The sequence below is a fragment of the Trachypithecus francoisi genome, unplaced genomic scaffold (assembly GCF_009764315.1).
Source record: "Trachypithecus francoisi isolate TF-2019V2 unplaced genomic scaffold, Tfra_2.0 Lachesis_group7, whole genome shotgun sequence".
In the NCBI taxonomy this organism is placed as follows: Eukaryota; Metazoa; Chordata; class Mammalia; order Primates; family Cercopithecidae; genus Trachypithecus; species Trachypithecus francoisi.
In genome coordinates this window covers 22030631-22047569 of record NW_022681472.1, presented here as the reverse complement: position 1 = coordinate 22047569, position 16939 = coordinate 22030631, and the positions used below count along the sequence as shown (strand labels likewise).

At 36.0% G+C, this 16939-nt stretch overlaps 1 protein-coding gene across 1 annotated transcript in view; it reads left to right on the top strand.

The window, feature by feature from the left end:
- Positions 1-16663, top strand: part of MYBL1 (MYB proto-oncogene like 1) — a 49471-nt gene extending 32808 nt beyond the window's left edge. The window contains exons 9-16 of the mRNA XM_033203172.1: positions 342-575; positions 1947-2315; positions 4779-4921; positions 5597-5711; positions 11857-11973; positions 12062-12166; positions 12607-12783; positions 14020-16663. Of these exons, the coding sequence (XP_033059063.1) occupies positions 342-575; positions 1947-2315; positions 4779-4921; positions 5597-5711; positions 11857-11973; positions 12062-12166; positions 12607-12783; positions 14020-14148 (1389 nt within the window). The 3' untranslated portion in view covers positions 14149-16663. The remainder of the gene's footprint in view (positions 1-341; positions 576-1946; positions 2316-4778; positions 4922-5596; positions 5712-11856; positions 11974-12061; positions 12167-12606; positions 12784-14019) is intronic.
- The last annotated feature ends 276 nt before the right edge of the window (positions 16664-16939 follow it).

Here is a 16939-nt window from a genome sequence, read left to right as displayed (position 1 = left end):
TAAATAGATATACCTGGTAAGATTTAAATATATAGCTCTTGAGTAGAAGTGTTGAGAAATGAAGTTTGGAAGGAAGGGAGTAGCCAGATTCTAAGAGTTTGGACTTTATGTTGTATGTAAATGCTTGTTTTATCTCATCATGATTGTATAGATTAAAAATTTTAATTAGAAAAAAGAAACATAGTCAAAGCATGTAGTTTAATGAAAAGAAGTATACCAGTTTTGAGGAAAGACAAAATATTTGCTACTATATTTTTGGCCTAATTGAAATGTGTTGAAATCTGAATTTATGCCTACATTGAGAATGACAAATAATATTCAAATTTCTTTTGTACTTTTAGCAGCCTGGAAGTTTTTCTAGCTGGTCTGGTAGTTTCCTCATGGATGATAACATGTCTAATACTCTAAATAGCCTTGACGAGCACACTAGTGAGTTTTACAGTATGGATGAAAATCAGCCTGTGTCTGCTCAGCAGAATTCACCCACAAAGTTCCTGGCCGTGGAGGCAAACGCTGTGTTGTCCTCTTTGCAGACCATCCCAGAATTTGCAGAGACTCTAGAACTTATTGAATCTGTAAGTAAAAAATTGTAAGATTATCAAAAGTTCAATTTTAGTTATATGATTTCATGCTTAGAAACTCAGTTTTGGACATTGACCAGTTTTATGTTTTGTATGCCATACTTAATTTTGTTCTGGTATTTTGCAGTGGCTTCTAGTGGAAAAAAGTTTAAAATTTTCAAAGTGTGTGCCTTTTGAGGAATTTTTAAAAATTAAAAACTTAATTCATTTTTTATTATATAAGTTATACAGATGCATTATAGAAAGCTGGAAACTAGAGAAAACTGTAAAAAAGAAAATTAAAATATTTCATAAACCCAGAGTTAATAATTTGATATATTCCTTTCAGTCTGTGTTCTACACTTAGAAAACACATTATATTTTTAAACCCCAAAATACACTTCTGTATTACATTTGTGGATTTTTTTTTGTTTGTTTGTTTTCCACCCTGTCATGAGCATGTTTCTGTTTCCTTAACTTTTTTAAACTTGAATTTTTTTTTTTTTTTTTTGTTAAGATGGAGTCTCACTCTGTTGCCCAGGCTGGAGTGCAGTGGCACAATCTCAGTTCACTGCAACCTCTTCCTCCTGGGTTCAAGCGATTCTCCTGCCTCAGCCTTCTGAGTAGTGGGATTACAGGTGCCTGCCACCACACCCAGCTAATTTTTATATTTTTAGTGGCGATGGAGTTTCCTCATGTTGGTCAGGCTGGTCTCGAACTCCTGACCTCAAGTGATCCTCCCACTTCGGCCTCCCAAAGTGCTGGGATTACAGTCGTGAGCCACCATGCCTGGCCTAAATTTGAATTTTAGGGGCTTTGTAGTATTCCATCAGATGAATATAAGAAAATATATTTACCTAATGTACTATTATTATTAGACATTTAGGTGGTGTCTAGTTTTTCAGCATTACAAATAACATATAAAGCTTTGTGTAAAATCATGATTATGTCTTTAGGTTAAATTGAATTTCTGGATCAAAGTATATCACCATTTTTAACACGTTTCATACACATTACCAAATGATTATGTAGAATTTGATGGTGTCTTCCTGATGTGGAGTAGAATGTGAAGTTTTATAATGAATTGTACTTTTTGATAATAACTTAATTTTTGATAATAACTTACAAATTGTTTTTCTTACTTAAAATACTTTGACAGTAAGCTTCAACTACTGAATTAGATGAACTATTATGTATTCTGGAATCATGGGAAAGCCATAATCTGTTCCTCTCAAATGGCCTTGCTTAAAAAAAAATGTCCAAGGAAAGCATTTCTACTGATAAAATGAGTTGTTAATTAACTCTGTGGAAATCATCATCCTGTGTTCAAGATCAGATTTAACTAGGTTATAGCATTAACTTTATTAACAGTTTAATTTATTGCAGGATCCTGTAGCATGGAGTGATGTTACCAGTTTTGATATTTCTGATGCTGCTGCTTCTCCTATCAAATCCACCCCAGTTAAATTAATGAGAATTCAGCACAGTGAAGGAGCCATGGAATGCCAATTTAACGTCAGTCTTGTACTTGAAGGGAAAAAAAACACTTGTAATGGTGGCAACAGTGAAGCTGTTCCTTTAACATCCCCAAATGTAGCCAAGTTTAGCACGCCACCAGCCATCCTCAGAAAGAAGAGAAAAATGCGAGTGGGTCTTTCCCCAGGCAGCGAACTTAGGGATGGCTCATTGAACGATGGTGGTAATACAGCGCTAAAACATACACCACTGAAAACACTACCATTTTCTCCTTCACAGGTAGCAGTGTTGATTTTGTTTATGTTTCTAAATGTCAATGAGTTAAATTAAATTAGATATTTAATATCCTTACTAGCAGTTGGTAACTTTGATAACATAAAAAAATAATGTATTTAAGTGTATACTTGAGAATACTGAACTCTGAGAGATTATCTCACAAAATGTAGTAGTGGCAGGGTCTCGTTTTGTTGCCCAGGGTGGAGTGCAGTGGCACAAACACGGCTCACTGCCACCTCAACCACCCAGGCTCAAGTGATCTTCCCACCTCAGCCCCCAAGTAGCCTGGACTATAGATGCGTGCCACCACACCTAGCTAATTTTTGTATTTTTTATAGAGATGGGGTTTCGCCTTGTTGCCCAGGCTAGTCTTGAACTCCTGAACTCAAGTAATCCACCTGCCTTGGCTCCCAAAGTGCTGGGATTACAGGCGTGAGCCACTGCTCCCGGTTCTGCATGATATTATACTACAGTGTTTAGAGAGACATTTTCTTTATCTTGTAGTCCCATATCTTTATAGAATTCATCATAAAACAAGCCCGGAAAGGTAAAATTGACTTGCCCAAAGTTATCTAATGCAAGACTGAGACTGAGATCCAGTTTCCTGACTGACTACTGTGCGATAGATACACCTGATAAAGTTTAAAGTGACCTTACCTATTTAATTTATTTAGTTTGCCCACTGAATTTTTCCTTTTAACGTTCTTTGGAAGAAACTTAGATAATTGCTTACTGTAAGAATTTAATGTGTCACGAGGTTTCCCAAGGATGTCCAGAACTACCTACTTACTTTCTTCTCTTATTATATCCTGGACAGTAGATGTTTATGTTAGGACAGTTTCCTATTGAACACTTGCTTATGCTCCAGGCTGTTTGCCGAACTTTTTTTTTTTTTTTTTTTTTGAGATGGAGTTTTGCTCTGATTGCCCAGGCTGGGGTGCAATGGCACCATCTCTGCTCACCGCAACCTCTGCCTCCCAGGTTCAGGTGATTCTCCCGCCTCAGCCTCCCAAGTAGCTGGGATTACAGGCGTTGCGCCACCATGCCTGGCTAATTTTATATTCTTATTAGAGACGGGTTTCTCCATGTTGGTCAGGCTGGTCTCGAACTCCCAACTTTAGGTGATCTGCCCGCATCAGCCTCCCAAAGTGCTGGGATTACAGGCATGAGCCACCGGCCCGGCCTCCATACACTTTTCTTATAGCATCTCAATTGATGCTCTTTCAAAAGGAGTTAGGTAGAATAAAATTCTGAAGTTGAGTCACTTGTAAAAGGCAACAGTAAGAGATGGAGCTGATGTTTTCTGAAAGTGTTTGACAGAGGCTACAAAGTTTAAGGGGGAAGGAGGGAGTTTAATGGTCAAATAAACATGGAGAATGCTGGAATATTATTGGAAGTATATTTTGAGGCTAGGGAGATAAGTAGGATCTGGCAGAACATAGATCTCTAAAAATTGTGCACCCATGATTCAGGGGATGCCATTTGTATAGACTACAATGTGAATAGTCTGTTCACCCCCAGACCTGCTCTCAGAGTTAAAAAGCACTGGGGAAAGTGAAGTAGGCTTGGGCACACTAGCAGTTTTCTATTCTGGAGTTTTGCACACTAGCAATTTTTGTTGAAGTGTGAATTCTAAGGTAGAAGTGGCTGAAAGATGCTTGTTTCCTATGGCAAACTGTTTGGATTTTATCCTGTAAAAGAGGGTTTGATTACTAATCTTAGGGTAAAATGAATTCAAGTATTCAGAGCCAGAAGTGATAGAGCTAGACTTCATTCTAGTTATAGGTAGCTTTGAAGCCATTTCTATGGCTTCATATCACTATTTCTAATCTTTTGACTACAAAAATAAATTAGTATTTCACAATTGTATTGTGAATATAATTAGTATTTCACAATTGTAAATTATATAATCTAGAAGATGGACTCTGTGATACCAATTTTGACTGCTTAGAGGTTCTGTGTTCTAGATAGGCAAATTTGCCAGACAATTGTATTTCTCATCAGCAAAGCGTTATTATATTCTAAATTAAAATACTCTCATAAAAAAGCCACTTAAGGTCATTTATTAATAAGAGCTAAAAAAAAACTTGTTTTTTTCAGTTACACACTGTTGTACAAAATTATTAGATCCAACATAGCAACTGTTTATGGTTTCTATGGATCTCTATTTGATAATACACTTTTTAAAATTTTTAGTATTTTTTTGTAACTTTTGAATATTTGTTAAATGTTTCTTGAATTCCTATATGTGCTAAACACTGTTCTAAGAGCTGGGGAGACAAAAATGAACAAACTAGACAAAAATTCCTACCCTCATGGAGCATAATTTCCATGGAGTATAAGTATAATATTATTCATAAGCTTTTTAAAAGAGGTATGAAGAAATAATTGGAAAATCTTAGTTTAATATTTGTGTAGGGATTTTGATGTTCTAGAAATCATCTTTAAACTCTCTTCCCTTTTTAGTTTTTCAACACATGTCCTGGAAATGAACAGCTTAATATAGAAAATCCTTCATTTACATCAACCCCTATTTGTGGGCAGAAAGTTCTCATTACAACTCCTCTTCATAAGGAAACAACTCCCAAAGATCAAAAGGAAAATGTAGGGTAAGTAGGTATTAAATAATTGTGTTAGAGAAAATGGGGAGCACAATGTCAAGAGTAGATTAGCTTATTGTGCATATAAATAGCATGTGTCATAATCCCTATTCCTACAGGACTTAGAATTTTTTTTTTTTTGAGATGGAATTTCACTCTTGTTGACCAGGCTGGAGTGCAATGGTGAGATCTCGGCTCACTGTAACCTCCACCTCCCGGGTTCAAGTGATTCTCCTGCCTCAGGCTCCTGAGTAGCTGGGATTACAGGCATGTGCCACCATACCTGGTTAATATTGTATATGTAGTAGAGATGGCATTTCACTGTGTTGGCCAGGCTGGTCTTGGACTTCTGATCTCAGGTGATCTGGCCGTCTCAGCCTCCCAAAGTGCTGGGATTACAGGCGTGAGCCACTGGGCTGGGCCAGAATTTTTTTTTTAAATCATAGCCTTATGTTTTCTCCTTAGGACAGTCAAAACCAACTTAAATATAGTATCTTTGATTTCAATGAAAACATTTCTAGTACTCTTTTCTGTATTAATTCTTTTTTCTATTTTGAGTGATTGAAATCAGAATTGTGTGTGTGTGTGTAAGAAAATTTAGCATGTGCTTAAATTGCTTTGCTTTCAGTAACTTGTATGCAATCAGATTGTGACTATAATATAAATATCTAAATGATTGGATAGTTTCAGAACACCTACTATTAGAAGATCTATATTGGGTACCACACCAAGAACTCCTACTCCTTTTAAGAATGCGCTTGCTGCTCAGGAGAAAAAATATGGACCTCTTAAAATTGTGGTATGTATATTTATTTTATTTTTAATAATTTTCCTAATTTTAATAAAACACAAATTGTGATTTTTATCACTTTGATTTTTAACATTTAAAAAAGATGTTTACTGAAACAGATACAAAGCTTTATCTTTTGATTTTCAAGTTTTTTGTTGTTGTTTTGTTTTGTTTTTGTGATGGAGTCTCACTTTGTTGCCCAGGCTGGAGTGAAGTGGCATGATCTCAGCTCACTGCAACCTCCACCCCCTGGGTTTAAGTGATCCTCAGGCCTCAGCCTCCTGAGTAGCTGGTATTACAGGTGCCCGCCACCACACCAGCTAATTTTTGTATTTTTAGTAGAGATGGGGTTTCACCACATTGGCCAGCCTGGTCTTGAACTTCTGACCTCAGGTGATCCACCCCCGCCTCGGCCTCCCAAAGTGCTAGGATTACAGGTGTGAGCCACTGCGCTTTGCCTAATTTTTAAGTTTGAATTTTGTGTCCACCTTTTTCTTTAACTTGTAAATAAACCCTTGCTTGGCTTGTTTTGAATTCTTAACTTTATAGCATCCAGAGAAAACAGATCAGGTGTCAGTGGAACTTCTGTTTTTTTTTTTTTTTTTTTCATTTTTCTTTCTTTTTTTTTTTTTTGAGACACAGTCTTGCTCTGTCACCAGGATGGAGTGCAGTGGCTCAATCTCGACTCACTGCAACCTCCACCTCCCGGGTTCAGGCAGTTCTCCCTCAGCCTCCTAAGTAGCTTGAACTACAGGCTTGCACCACCATGCCCAGCTAATTTTTGTATTTTTAGTAGAGACGGGGTTTCACCATGTTGGCCAGGATAGTCTTGATCTCTTGACCTCATGATCCGCCCACCTTGGCCTCCCAAAGTGCTGGGATTACAGGAGTGAGCCACTGCGGCCGGCCGGAACGCTTTTCTTAATACTGAAATTTACATTTTAGTAGTTTCAGTCATGGTTACATGTATTAGAATAAAATAATTTTAGTATTTTGATATACTGAAGCACTTTCATGATAATATTTAGGAAACTAATCAGGGTACCTCTTTAGGAAACTAATTAGGAAAAGGCTCAGTTTCCTTTTCTATGCAAAGGAGATCATAAAACACACCCCAAATTGTTACTGTGAAGCTGAAAGAGTTGATGTAATTAAAGGAGCTTGTCTGAGTTTCAAGTAGTGTGTGCTTGGTTGCTGCTGTTATTCTAATAATAGTATTTGCGGTAGTAGTTCACGAATGAATAGGACTGGGAAGTGTTCTAGTTACTGTGCTTTCATATATCTTACTGCCTTTGAAATACCTTGGAAAAGTGATGGGCATTTTAGGCAGATACAGATTTCTGACAAGTTCTTTAGAAATACGATTTTTAAAATATTGGTGACTTCCAGGGTTTTTTAGTTATGTTCTTCTATTTTGAGTCACTTTTTGGTTAGATTTGTTAGCAAATTCTAGTTTAGTTGATTTAATTAATTTTCTGCCCAAAAGCATGTTACACACACACATCTACTAGTCTTTTCTTTCTTTTTCAAAATACTGTGTTAAAGGGTACATAGTAGGGTTGATTGAGTCTTTTTGTCATTTAGCTCCATGTACTGCTGTGAACAATCATGTTTCCTTTAGAGCTTCCTAGAGTTTTTATTTATGCATATACATAAATAAAACAAGAGTATGACCACACTTTATTATTTTATAACACCATTTTTTAATTTAACCAAGTAAATGTATATATTTATCCCATAATTTTTAATGTTTGCATAATATTCCATTGTGTGGAATTACCTGATTGATTTAGCCTGTCTGTTTCAGTGTTTTGCTGTTTATTTTAAAAATTCATCATTAATTCAGGAAATATTGATTGAGTGGCTAATAGGTTCCAGGCACTGTACTAGGCTTTAGGGATGGAATAAATGTTGAAAAGGTCAAGTATGGTTCCTGCCTTCATAGGGGCATGTAAACTAATTGGCGATTAGACAAGTGAACAATGATTTGAAAGCATTTAAAAATTCTACAGTGAGTCAGGGTCATTTGGTCAACATATAAGTGGAATAAAAATTATCATTTGATAGCTGGATGTGGTAGAATGCTCTTATAGTAGTCCCAGGAGGTTTGTTTGAGCCTGGGAAGTGGAGGCTACAGTGCATGGTGATCAAGCCACTGCACTCCAGCCTAAGGGACAGAGTGCAGCTCTGTTTGAAAAAAAAAACAAAAACAAAAGTATCATTTGTAGTAGGTTTCAAATACCTAAATTCCTTGTCGGTTTGTTTACTAGCCTTCTGACATTTTAAATTTAATACCAGCAGCACTCACAGCTCTTTGGATAGAATTTGACCATTGCCAAAACAGATTACTTGCATCAGCAATTTAAGATAAAAGGAAGACAATGATTTAGAAATTAAAATTCCTAGCATATCTATAGGCTCATGTATTTCTTTTTTTTTTTTTTTTTTTTTGAGACGGAGTCTTGCTCTGTCGCCTGGGCTGGAGTGCAGTGGCCGGATCTCAGCTCACTGCAAGCTCCGCCTCCCGGGTTCACGCCATTCTCCTGCCTCAGCCTCCCGAGTAGCTGGGACTACAGACGCCCGCCACCTCGCCCGGCTAGTTTTTTGTATTTTTTAGTAGAGACGGGGTTTCACAGTGTTCGCCAGGATGGTCTTGATCTCCTGACCTTGTGATCCGCCCGTCTCGGCCTCCCAAAGTGCTGGGATTACAGGCTTGAGCCACCGCGCCCGGCCAGGCTCATGTATTTCTTTGCAGTAAGCTGACTTCTCATTTCTCCTCCTCCTCCTCCTCCAGTTATTTACTGAGCATCTACTATATGCTAACCACTTAGCTTTCTTTTGTATCTTACTATGAGTCAAATGCACTTCTTGGAGATTGGCTTTGGAATTTTAATCAGGTATATCTTAAATATCTGTTGCCTTTTTAATAAACTTTGATTGTTTTAATATTTACTGTGAATTACTCAAAAGGCCAAAAACTCTGTAGAAGTATTAAGTTTGGTAGTATCAAACCTGAAAAGTATTAAATGCAGGAGTTCTTTGCTTTTGACACATTAGAGCAATTAAGAGAATGATTCTTGCTAGTGAATGAATTAATCTGTCTTAGCCCTATTCTAGGACATTTATGTTCTTAAAGGGGGAAAAAACTCCAGATCTTTTTAAGAATACTATACTAGATCAAGAAAATGTGGGCTGGATGCAGTGGCTCATGCCTATAATCCCAGCATTTTGGGGGATCAAGACAGGCAGATCATTTGAGCTCAGGAGTTCAAGACCAGCCTGGACAACATGGTGAAACCCCCATCTCTACCAAAAATACAAAAAATTAGCTGGGCATGGTGATGTGCACCTGTGGCCCTAGCTACTTGGGAGACTGAGGTGGGAGGATCACTTGACCCTGGGAGGTGGAGGTTGCAGTGAGCTGATATTATGCTACTGCACTCTAGCCTGGGTGACAGAGTGAGACCCCATCTCAAAAAAATATTGAGGAAAAAAAAAAAAAAAAGAAAATGTGGTACAAATACACCATGGACTACTATGCAGCCATAAAAAAGAATGAGGCCATGTCCTTTGCAAGCACATGGGTAGAGCTGGAAGCCATTATCCTCAGCAAACCAACGCAAGAATAGAAAACCAAATACTGCATGTTCTCATTTATAAATGGGAGCTAAATGATGGGAACATGTGGACATTTAGAGAGGAACAACACACACTGGGGCCTTTCAGAGAGTGGAAAGTGGGAAGATAGAAGATCAGGAAAAATAACTAATGGGTACTAGGCTTAATACTTGGGTGATGAAATAATCTTTGTTTTTGTTTTGTTTTGAGACAGAGTTTCACTCTTGTTGCCCAGGCTAGAGTGCGGTGATGTGATCTCAGCTCACTGCAACCTCTGCCTTCCAGTTTCAAGTGATTCTCCTGCCTTAGCTTCCCCAGTAGCTGGGATTACAGGTGCCCTCCACCACGCTGGCTAATTTTCTAGTAGAGACAGGGTTTCACCATGTTAGCCAGGCTGGTCTTGAACTCCTGACCTCGTGATCTGCCTGCTTTGGCCTCCCAAAGTGCTGAGATTACAGGTGTGAGCCACTGCACCTGGCTAGGTGATGAAATAACCTACACAGCAACCCCCCATGTTTACCTATGTAACAAACCTGCACTTGGACCCCTGAACTTAAAAGTTAATTTGAAAAAAGAATACTTTATGTTCTTGGTGAAATATCATCATTAAAAAGCTCTTTGAGGCCGGGTGTGGTGGCTCACACCTGTAATCCCAGCACTTTGGGAGGGTGAGGTGGGCAGATTACCTCCTGAGGTCGGGAGTTCGAGACCAGCCTGGCCAACATGGTGAAACCCCGTCTCTAGTAAAAATACAAAAAATTAGCCAGGCATCGTGGCAGATGCCTATAATCCCAGCTACTCAGGAGGCTGAGGCAGGAGAATTGGTTGAACTGGAAGGCCGGGGAGTGTGGAGGTTGCAGTGAACTGAGATTGTGCCACTGCACTCCAGCCTGGGTGACAGAGCAAGATTCCATCTCAATAAATAAGTAAATAATAATAATAATAATAATAATAATAATAAGCTCTTTGAGAAGTATACAGAAACATTAACATAATTCCTGTATGTCTCAGTCTAGATGAGAACACTTTTAACATTTTATTTTCGTTTTAAAAGTTTTTGTAAGTTCTGTGAAATCTCATTTATATATGAATACTATTCTCTCTAACTTTGCTGGCTGAGGACTTAAGCTGCTGGTGTTTTTTTGGTTTTTGTTTGTTTTTGTTTGTTTGTTTGAGATGGAGTCTGGCTCTGTCACCCAGGCTGGAATCCAGTGGCGTGATCTCAGCTCTCTGCAACCTCTGCCTCCTGGGTTCAAGCAATTCTCCTGCCTCAGCCTCCTGGGGTGTGCACCACCACCTCCGGCTAATTTTTGTGTTTTTAGTAGGGATGGGGTTTCGATCTCTTGACCTCGTGATCCGCCCACCTCTGCCTCCCAAAGTGTTGGGATTACAGGCGTAAGCCACCATGCCCGGCAGTTGCTGGTTATTAAGTGCTGCCAGTTCTTTTATTTAGTAGAGGTTTGATTACCTTTTCAAGTATATCTTGGTTATGATAGGTATAAGTTAGATATAATTTTTAAATTTTTTCTGGGTTATAAGTTGTGCTTACCTATTTGACAGAAAGCTAGATGAATAATATTTTGAGACTATTTCATCACTTAGCTCACACTCAATTGTCTGTCCATAACCTACCCTCCCACACTACACACACGTGCGCATGCACGCGCACGCACACACACACACACACACACACTCACTCTCTCCCTCTTCTTGGATACTGTGTCAGCTCTTTGCTTAGGCTAGGTATACAAGGATGAAAACGACCTAATCACTGCTGTCAAGTATCTCACAATCTTTGTGCTAACAGAAACATGTTAACTAGTAATTACATACCGTGTAATAAATACAATAAAAGTAGAATAAGAGGGACTCTCTTTGTTAGCACAAAGATTGTGAGATACTTGACAGCAGTGATTAGGGAAACCATCATTCTTAGCAAACTATCACAAGAAGAGAAAACCAAACACCGCATGTTCTCACTCATAGGTGGGAACTGAACAATGAGATCACTTGGACTCGGGAAGGGGAACATCACACACTGGGGCCTATCACGGGGAGGGGGGAGGAGGGAGGGATTGCATTGGGGTGATACATGATATAAACGTTATGCACATGTACCCTAGAACTTAAAGTATAATAAAAAATAAAAAATAAAAAAAAAAGAAGAGCTAGTGTATTCCCAATATGTTCTGTATTTCTTATTTTTATGTAAAAAAAAAAATACTTGAGAAATAACATCTTTCTTTTCTGTTTAATTCTGAAGATCCTGACCTGAAGCAGGAGCTACAGTGGTTTCCCCAAAAGGAAGATTTTTGTTTAGTAGCCTAGAAAGAAGAAATTGCCATTCTTTACTCAGTACTTGCAAATGTGTGATATTGTTTTGCCATAAAATGGATTAATTAAATTAATATATCTATAGGGGCTAGGAGAAAATTATGACAATAATGGGAAAGTATAAAAGATGAGTTTCCTATATATAGGGAGAAAAAGGAATTGCTATAAATGACTTTTTACAACATTTTAAAAAACAATTTAGTCCCAGCCACTTGCCTTCTTGGAAGAAGATATTCGGGAAGTTTTAAAAGAAGAAACTGGAACAGACCTATTCCTCAAAGAGGAAGACGAACCTGCCTACAAAAGCTGCAAACAAGAGGTAATCTTCTAGTATTATTGTTAATAAAAGTCTTATTGTATCCAAGAGACTTTGCCATAAAGCTTCTACAACAAATTACTCATTTTAGAATACCGCTTCTGGGAAGAAAGTCAGAAAATCACTAGTCTTAGATAATTGGGAAAAAGAAGAATCAGGCACTCGACTGTTGACTGAAGACATTTCAGACATGCAGGTTTGTAAAGGATTATGATTATTATTTTAAATGGTTGCTTTAACTCCTAGTGGTTCTTATTTCTTACTCATTGTGTAGCCAGTTCATTAGCGATTCATGGAGGATTTTTATTTTAGTATCATTTTGCCTAATTCACAGAGAAACTATTCACTGTAGAGAATATCTTATTTACTTTTTTAAAATTTCTTTTGTTATGAGAGGAGTCAGCTGCCTTATATATGATGTCAAAAAATTGTAGTTCTCAAGATTTTAAATATCAGAGTTTATCTTTGGTTCATTTCCAAAATACTTAATATTACTACATTACTAGAAATTTCAGCAGAGCCAAATGCTTTCTTGGAGAGAAATAAACAGGGCTTCCATTACCACTTACTCAGTAGTCCCTCCATTTGTCTCCATTTTTGAATTAGTTATTTTCCTCTTTCTTTTTTCTCTCTTAGTCAGAAAATATATTTACTACATCCTTATTAATGATACCATTATTGGAAATACATGACAATAGGTGCAACTTGATTCCTGAAAAACAAGATATAAATTCAACCAACAAAACATATACACTTACTAAAAAGAAACCAAACCCTAACACTTCCAAAGTCAAATTGGAAAAGAATCTTCAGGTATGGATTTATAAATTTCTTTAGTGATTTTTGTTTTTGTTTAATCAATGATCACTTTGGATTTACTGATCACAAATTATACTTTTTCTTTTAAATTCAAAATTGATTGTAACAGTAACTAAACATTTACCATTATTTTGTCATTCACATTTGGGTTTGAGAGACTCATTCATCAGGGCACATATAAACTAAACAATTGGAGCTGTAACCAAAGACTCGTCTGGTGATTTCCTCAGCACTGTATCTTTTTTAAACTAAAGATATATAAATCTACTTCTGGCACCTCTTCTCCTGTAACAAATATGTATAGCCCTAATTGCTATTCTGAAAAAGGGTAAGTGGTTAGAAGCAGTTTCAGCATGGTTTTGTTGGTACCATGGTTTCCAGTGAACTTTTTGGCTCAGAAGTTGTAAAACAAAGTCCTTTTTTTCTGTTGGGATGTGGCCAGTGGGATGTGGCAAATGAAGGTTAGGAAAATTTTTACTGCATTAAGAGTTTACCCCAGATAATTTGAGAGTTCACTGAGTAGGAAATTTTCTTTTTTATGCCACAGTGACTGCAGCATTAGTATACCTGATGTTAAAGCATACTTTGAAAACATCTTTGGCAATCACATATGACCACCTTACATCTGTTTTCAGCTGCTGCTTTCTAAGAGCCATGTAGCACATTCTCTTAATCCATGTAAAATGATTTGAGTTCCCAGCGTTTAATTAACATAGAACTTTTGGGGAAAGTTATTATATAGAAGATCATGTCTATAACATAGTAATCTTTATAATAAGGGAAGAAAAAAACATGAACTCGATTTTTTGCTATGAATATATTTCCTAATTTGTAAATAAAGCATTCTTGGCTCATTTTTTGACATTACATCCTCTCTTTAAACCTTTTGCAAAATTTTAACATTTATTTCCATGTTAAGACTCATTTGATTTGGGGGGAATTGTTGGGGACAAGACTTCTAAACTGCCTCCATAGGCCTGTAAGCAATATAGATAGCTAAAATAATTGACTTTTTAAAAACTTGATTTTAAAAACTTGATCAAAAATATTTCAGTATATATTTAAAAAATTATTATTAAAAAATACAATGCCATTGTTAAAACATTTTTATAATTATTGCTTATGAAATATCTAATCAGTTTAAATAACTGACTTTAAGAGTCTAATTGTGATATAATATGGATAGTTATTTTAATACTTTTCACATCACTATTAATATTTCCTTTCTAGTCAAATTGTGAATGGGAAACAGTGGTTTATGGGAAGACAGAAGACCAACTTATTATGACTGAACAAGCAAGAAGATATCTGAGTACTTACACAGCTACCAGTAGTACTTCAAGAGCTCTTATACTGTAATTATTATTAAAATTGATGAAATGCCCCACTCCCTTACTGCAATCTCTACTAAATTAGGTTGCAGTGAAATTTTTCTCAATTAGTTGTTTTTAAAGTTGTAAGATAGCCCTTTTAATACAGCATCTTTTTTCTATTCTATATAGTAGGCAGAAAGCTAGTAAGTCACTTAAGGGGTAGACAATTTCATAGTTTATTTTTTAAGAGATGAGATTTTTAAAAATTGTTTTTAAAGAACAAGATGGGAAAATAATAGAATGTTCATGGATTTCTAAAAGTAAATTCTCATATTTTCTTCACAAGATATATGTTGCTACTCTCTTGATGCTGCAGTTTTGTTATAGATAGGTGTATGAGTAGATATGATTTCTGAAATTAGTCTATGTATGGAAAGCACACGATTTTATGAAGTACTTTTGCCCACGTGCTGATTTACTTAGGCTACCATTTACAAAGAAACACATTGAAAAGGAATTTAAAGGAAGGCTAGAAAGTTGCACTACTAATTTTTTTTTTTCAGAAGCAGTAAAATTAACTACAGTGTTAAATGTATTTATTTGAGCATAGTACTGAAAATAAAAAGCATTCAAAAAAGAGTTTTTTCTTTATTAGTAAATAGTATTTTCTTAATCTCAGAAGAGCTGAGAATTTTGTTGAATGTATTGTACAGTATGTAGGAGCAGGAGGACTTTGTAAATTGGAAAGAAGTCTGTTTTTTATAATTTATTTTTATTTTTAAAGCTTAAATGTAGATATTTATATGTATACAGGGTGCCTAGAAGCCAATGTTGTTTCCTGTTATTACAGCTAACACAGTAAAGAATAATTTTGACTTTAAGTATGAAACAGTAGTAAGTTATAGCTGCAAAGAGTACAATATCTATACTATATGTCACATCTACCTAAATGTTGCACTATGCCCTTTAAATCATGTTGGTTATAAAGTAGTTCTAAAAATGTACTAAATAATAATTTAATATTTTCTTTTTAAATTATATCGGGGATGGTCATATACATTAATCTGGTGATTTGTATATGTTTTTGAAATTTTTGCATTTTGTTTAAAAAATAATATGGTACTTTGGTCCCTAAAAACAGTCTGCACTTAGAAGTTTATATTTACAGTGTTTCAGAAGTGGAGAACATTATCTTTTATTTATAAAAATATTTTGTCCTTTTTTAAATGTTTTGTGTTTCTCTACAGGTTACAACAGTTGCTTCAGTTGCCTGTTTTAGGTGTTTGCACTTATTTTATTTCTTCTTGAAAGATTTTTTATTTGCTTTTGTGGTAGAGATTATATGTAATTTTTTTCAGTCATATAATGGTGTGCTGTCAACTTAAACACTGACAGGTAAATAGAATTGTACACTGTAGTTTGAATTATTTATAATTGACACACTCTCTCCCTCTCCACTCCTGAAGTATGCTGCTATAGAAAATAGCAGAATCGGCTTGCTGCTACGAGAGAAGGAAAGAGCGACCACCACTTGCACTGTGTGAAAAGATGAAAAACAAATGATGGCAAGTTCTCAAGTTAACTAAATGGAATCAACCATTACCAGGCAAATTCTTACAAATACCAAAATACTACTATGCCTTAAAAAACAAAATGAAAGCAGGTTAAGATTTTCTGCTCTGTTTGTATGTTAATAGAAATGGAAATACTAAGTATTTTAATGCTTAGCTCTTGAACAGTAGACCTAAAAGGGTTTTAAGCTATTTAAATCTACTTGCTAGTTTTTGCATATTATATATATATATATATACACACACACACATATATATAGTGAGAAGTGAAGAAAATGTATGGTACTAAGATTATGCCTTGTTGATAAATAGATAAACCAATTTGAATCTTCTTAGCATGTTTAAGTATGTTGATTGCTTTCTAATTAATGAACTTCTCACAGAAATTTCACTTAGTGAAACCAATGACTGTAGCAAACTCATACTGGATCATTTCAGTTACCTTGAACTAATAGCACATAATGGTTTTTTGTTGTTGTTGTTTTTAATGTAGCCCTTACCTGGATATACATAGTCTGCAATCACCAAAGTATAATATCTTATAAGAGCTATATTTTTAAAGCATATTTTTTCTTGAGCATTAAATTATCCTAAATGGTAATATATTGTGGATAAATCTGGGCTTATTGGACATAACACATATTTGGGTTGGTATTGGTTGAATCCTTCAGTTAACTGCTTTGTTGCTTTTTGCAAGATTTTTAATCTTAAACATGTCAGGCATCTTAAGTCACCTTTATAATGTTTTGTTCCTCTGAGTTTCTTTCAGTATGTTATACAAATGCCAGACATACATGTAGCAGCCATACTTGCATGGAAACTGACTACACATATATAATACTGCATTTTATTGTAAGGTTTTCACATTAATACAGCAATTACCCTGACTAAATTGAGTTTTGTGATATATGGAAAACTCCATTGTAGGAGAATCTTGCATACAATGTCAACACATTAACATCCAAAATAAAGCATCTGTGTACAAGCTGACTTGGCATTGCTCATTTCACTTGGTTTTGTGCTTTATAAGGACTGATAGAATCCTTAGAGACTTAACATTCTGTTCTTAGGCCTTTTTTCTCACTTAGAACTCTCTTTACGGTGATTTTACCAGTAAATACAACATTGCCCCTTTATTGAGCCTCATTTAAAACCAGATTTTCAGCTGCCTTTCAGATACTTTCACATGACACTTCCTGTTGGCGCCTTAAACACATATTCAAAGCAGATTTCCTTTTTCTCAACTTCGACCTGCCCTTCCTTTGT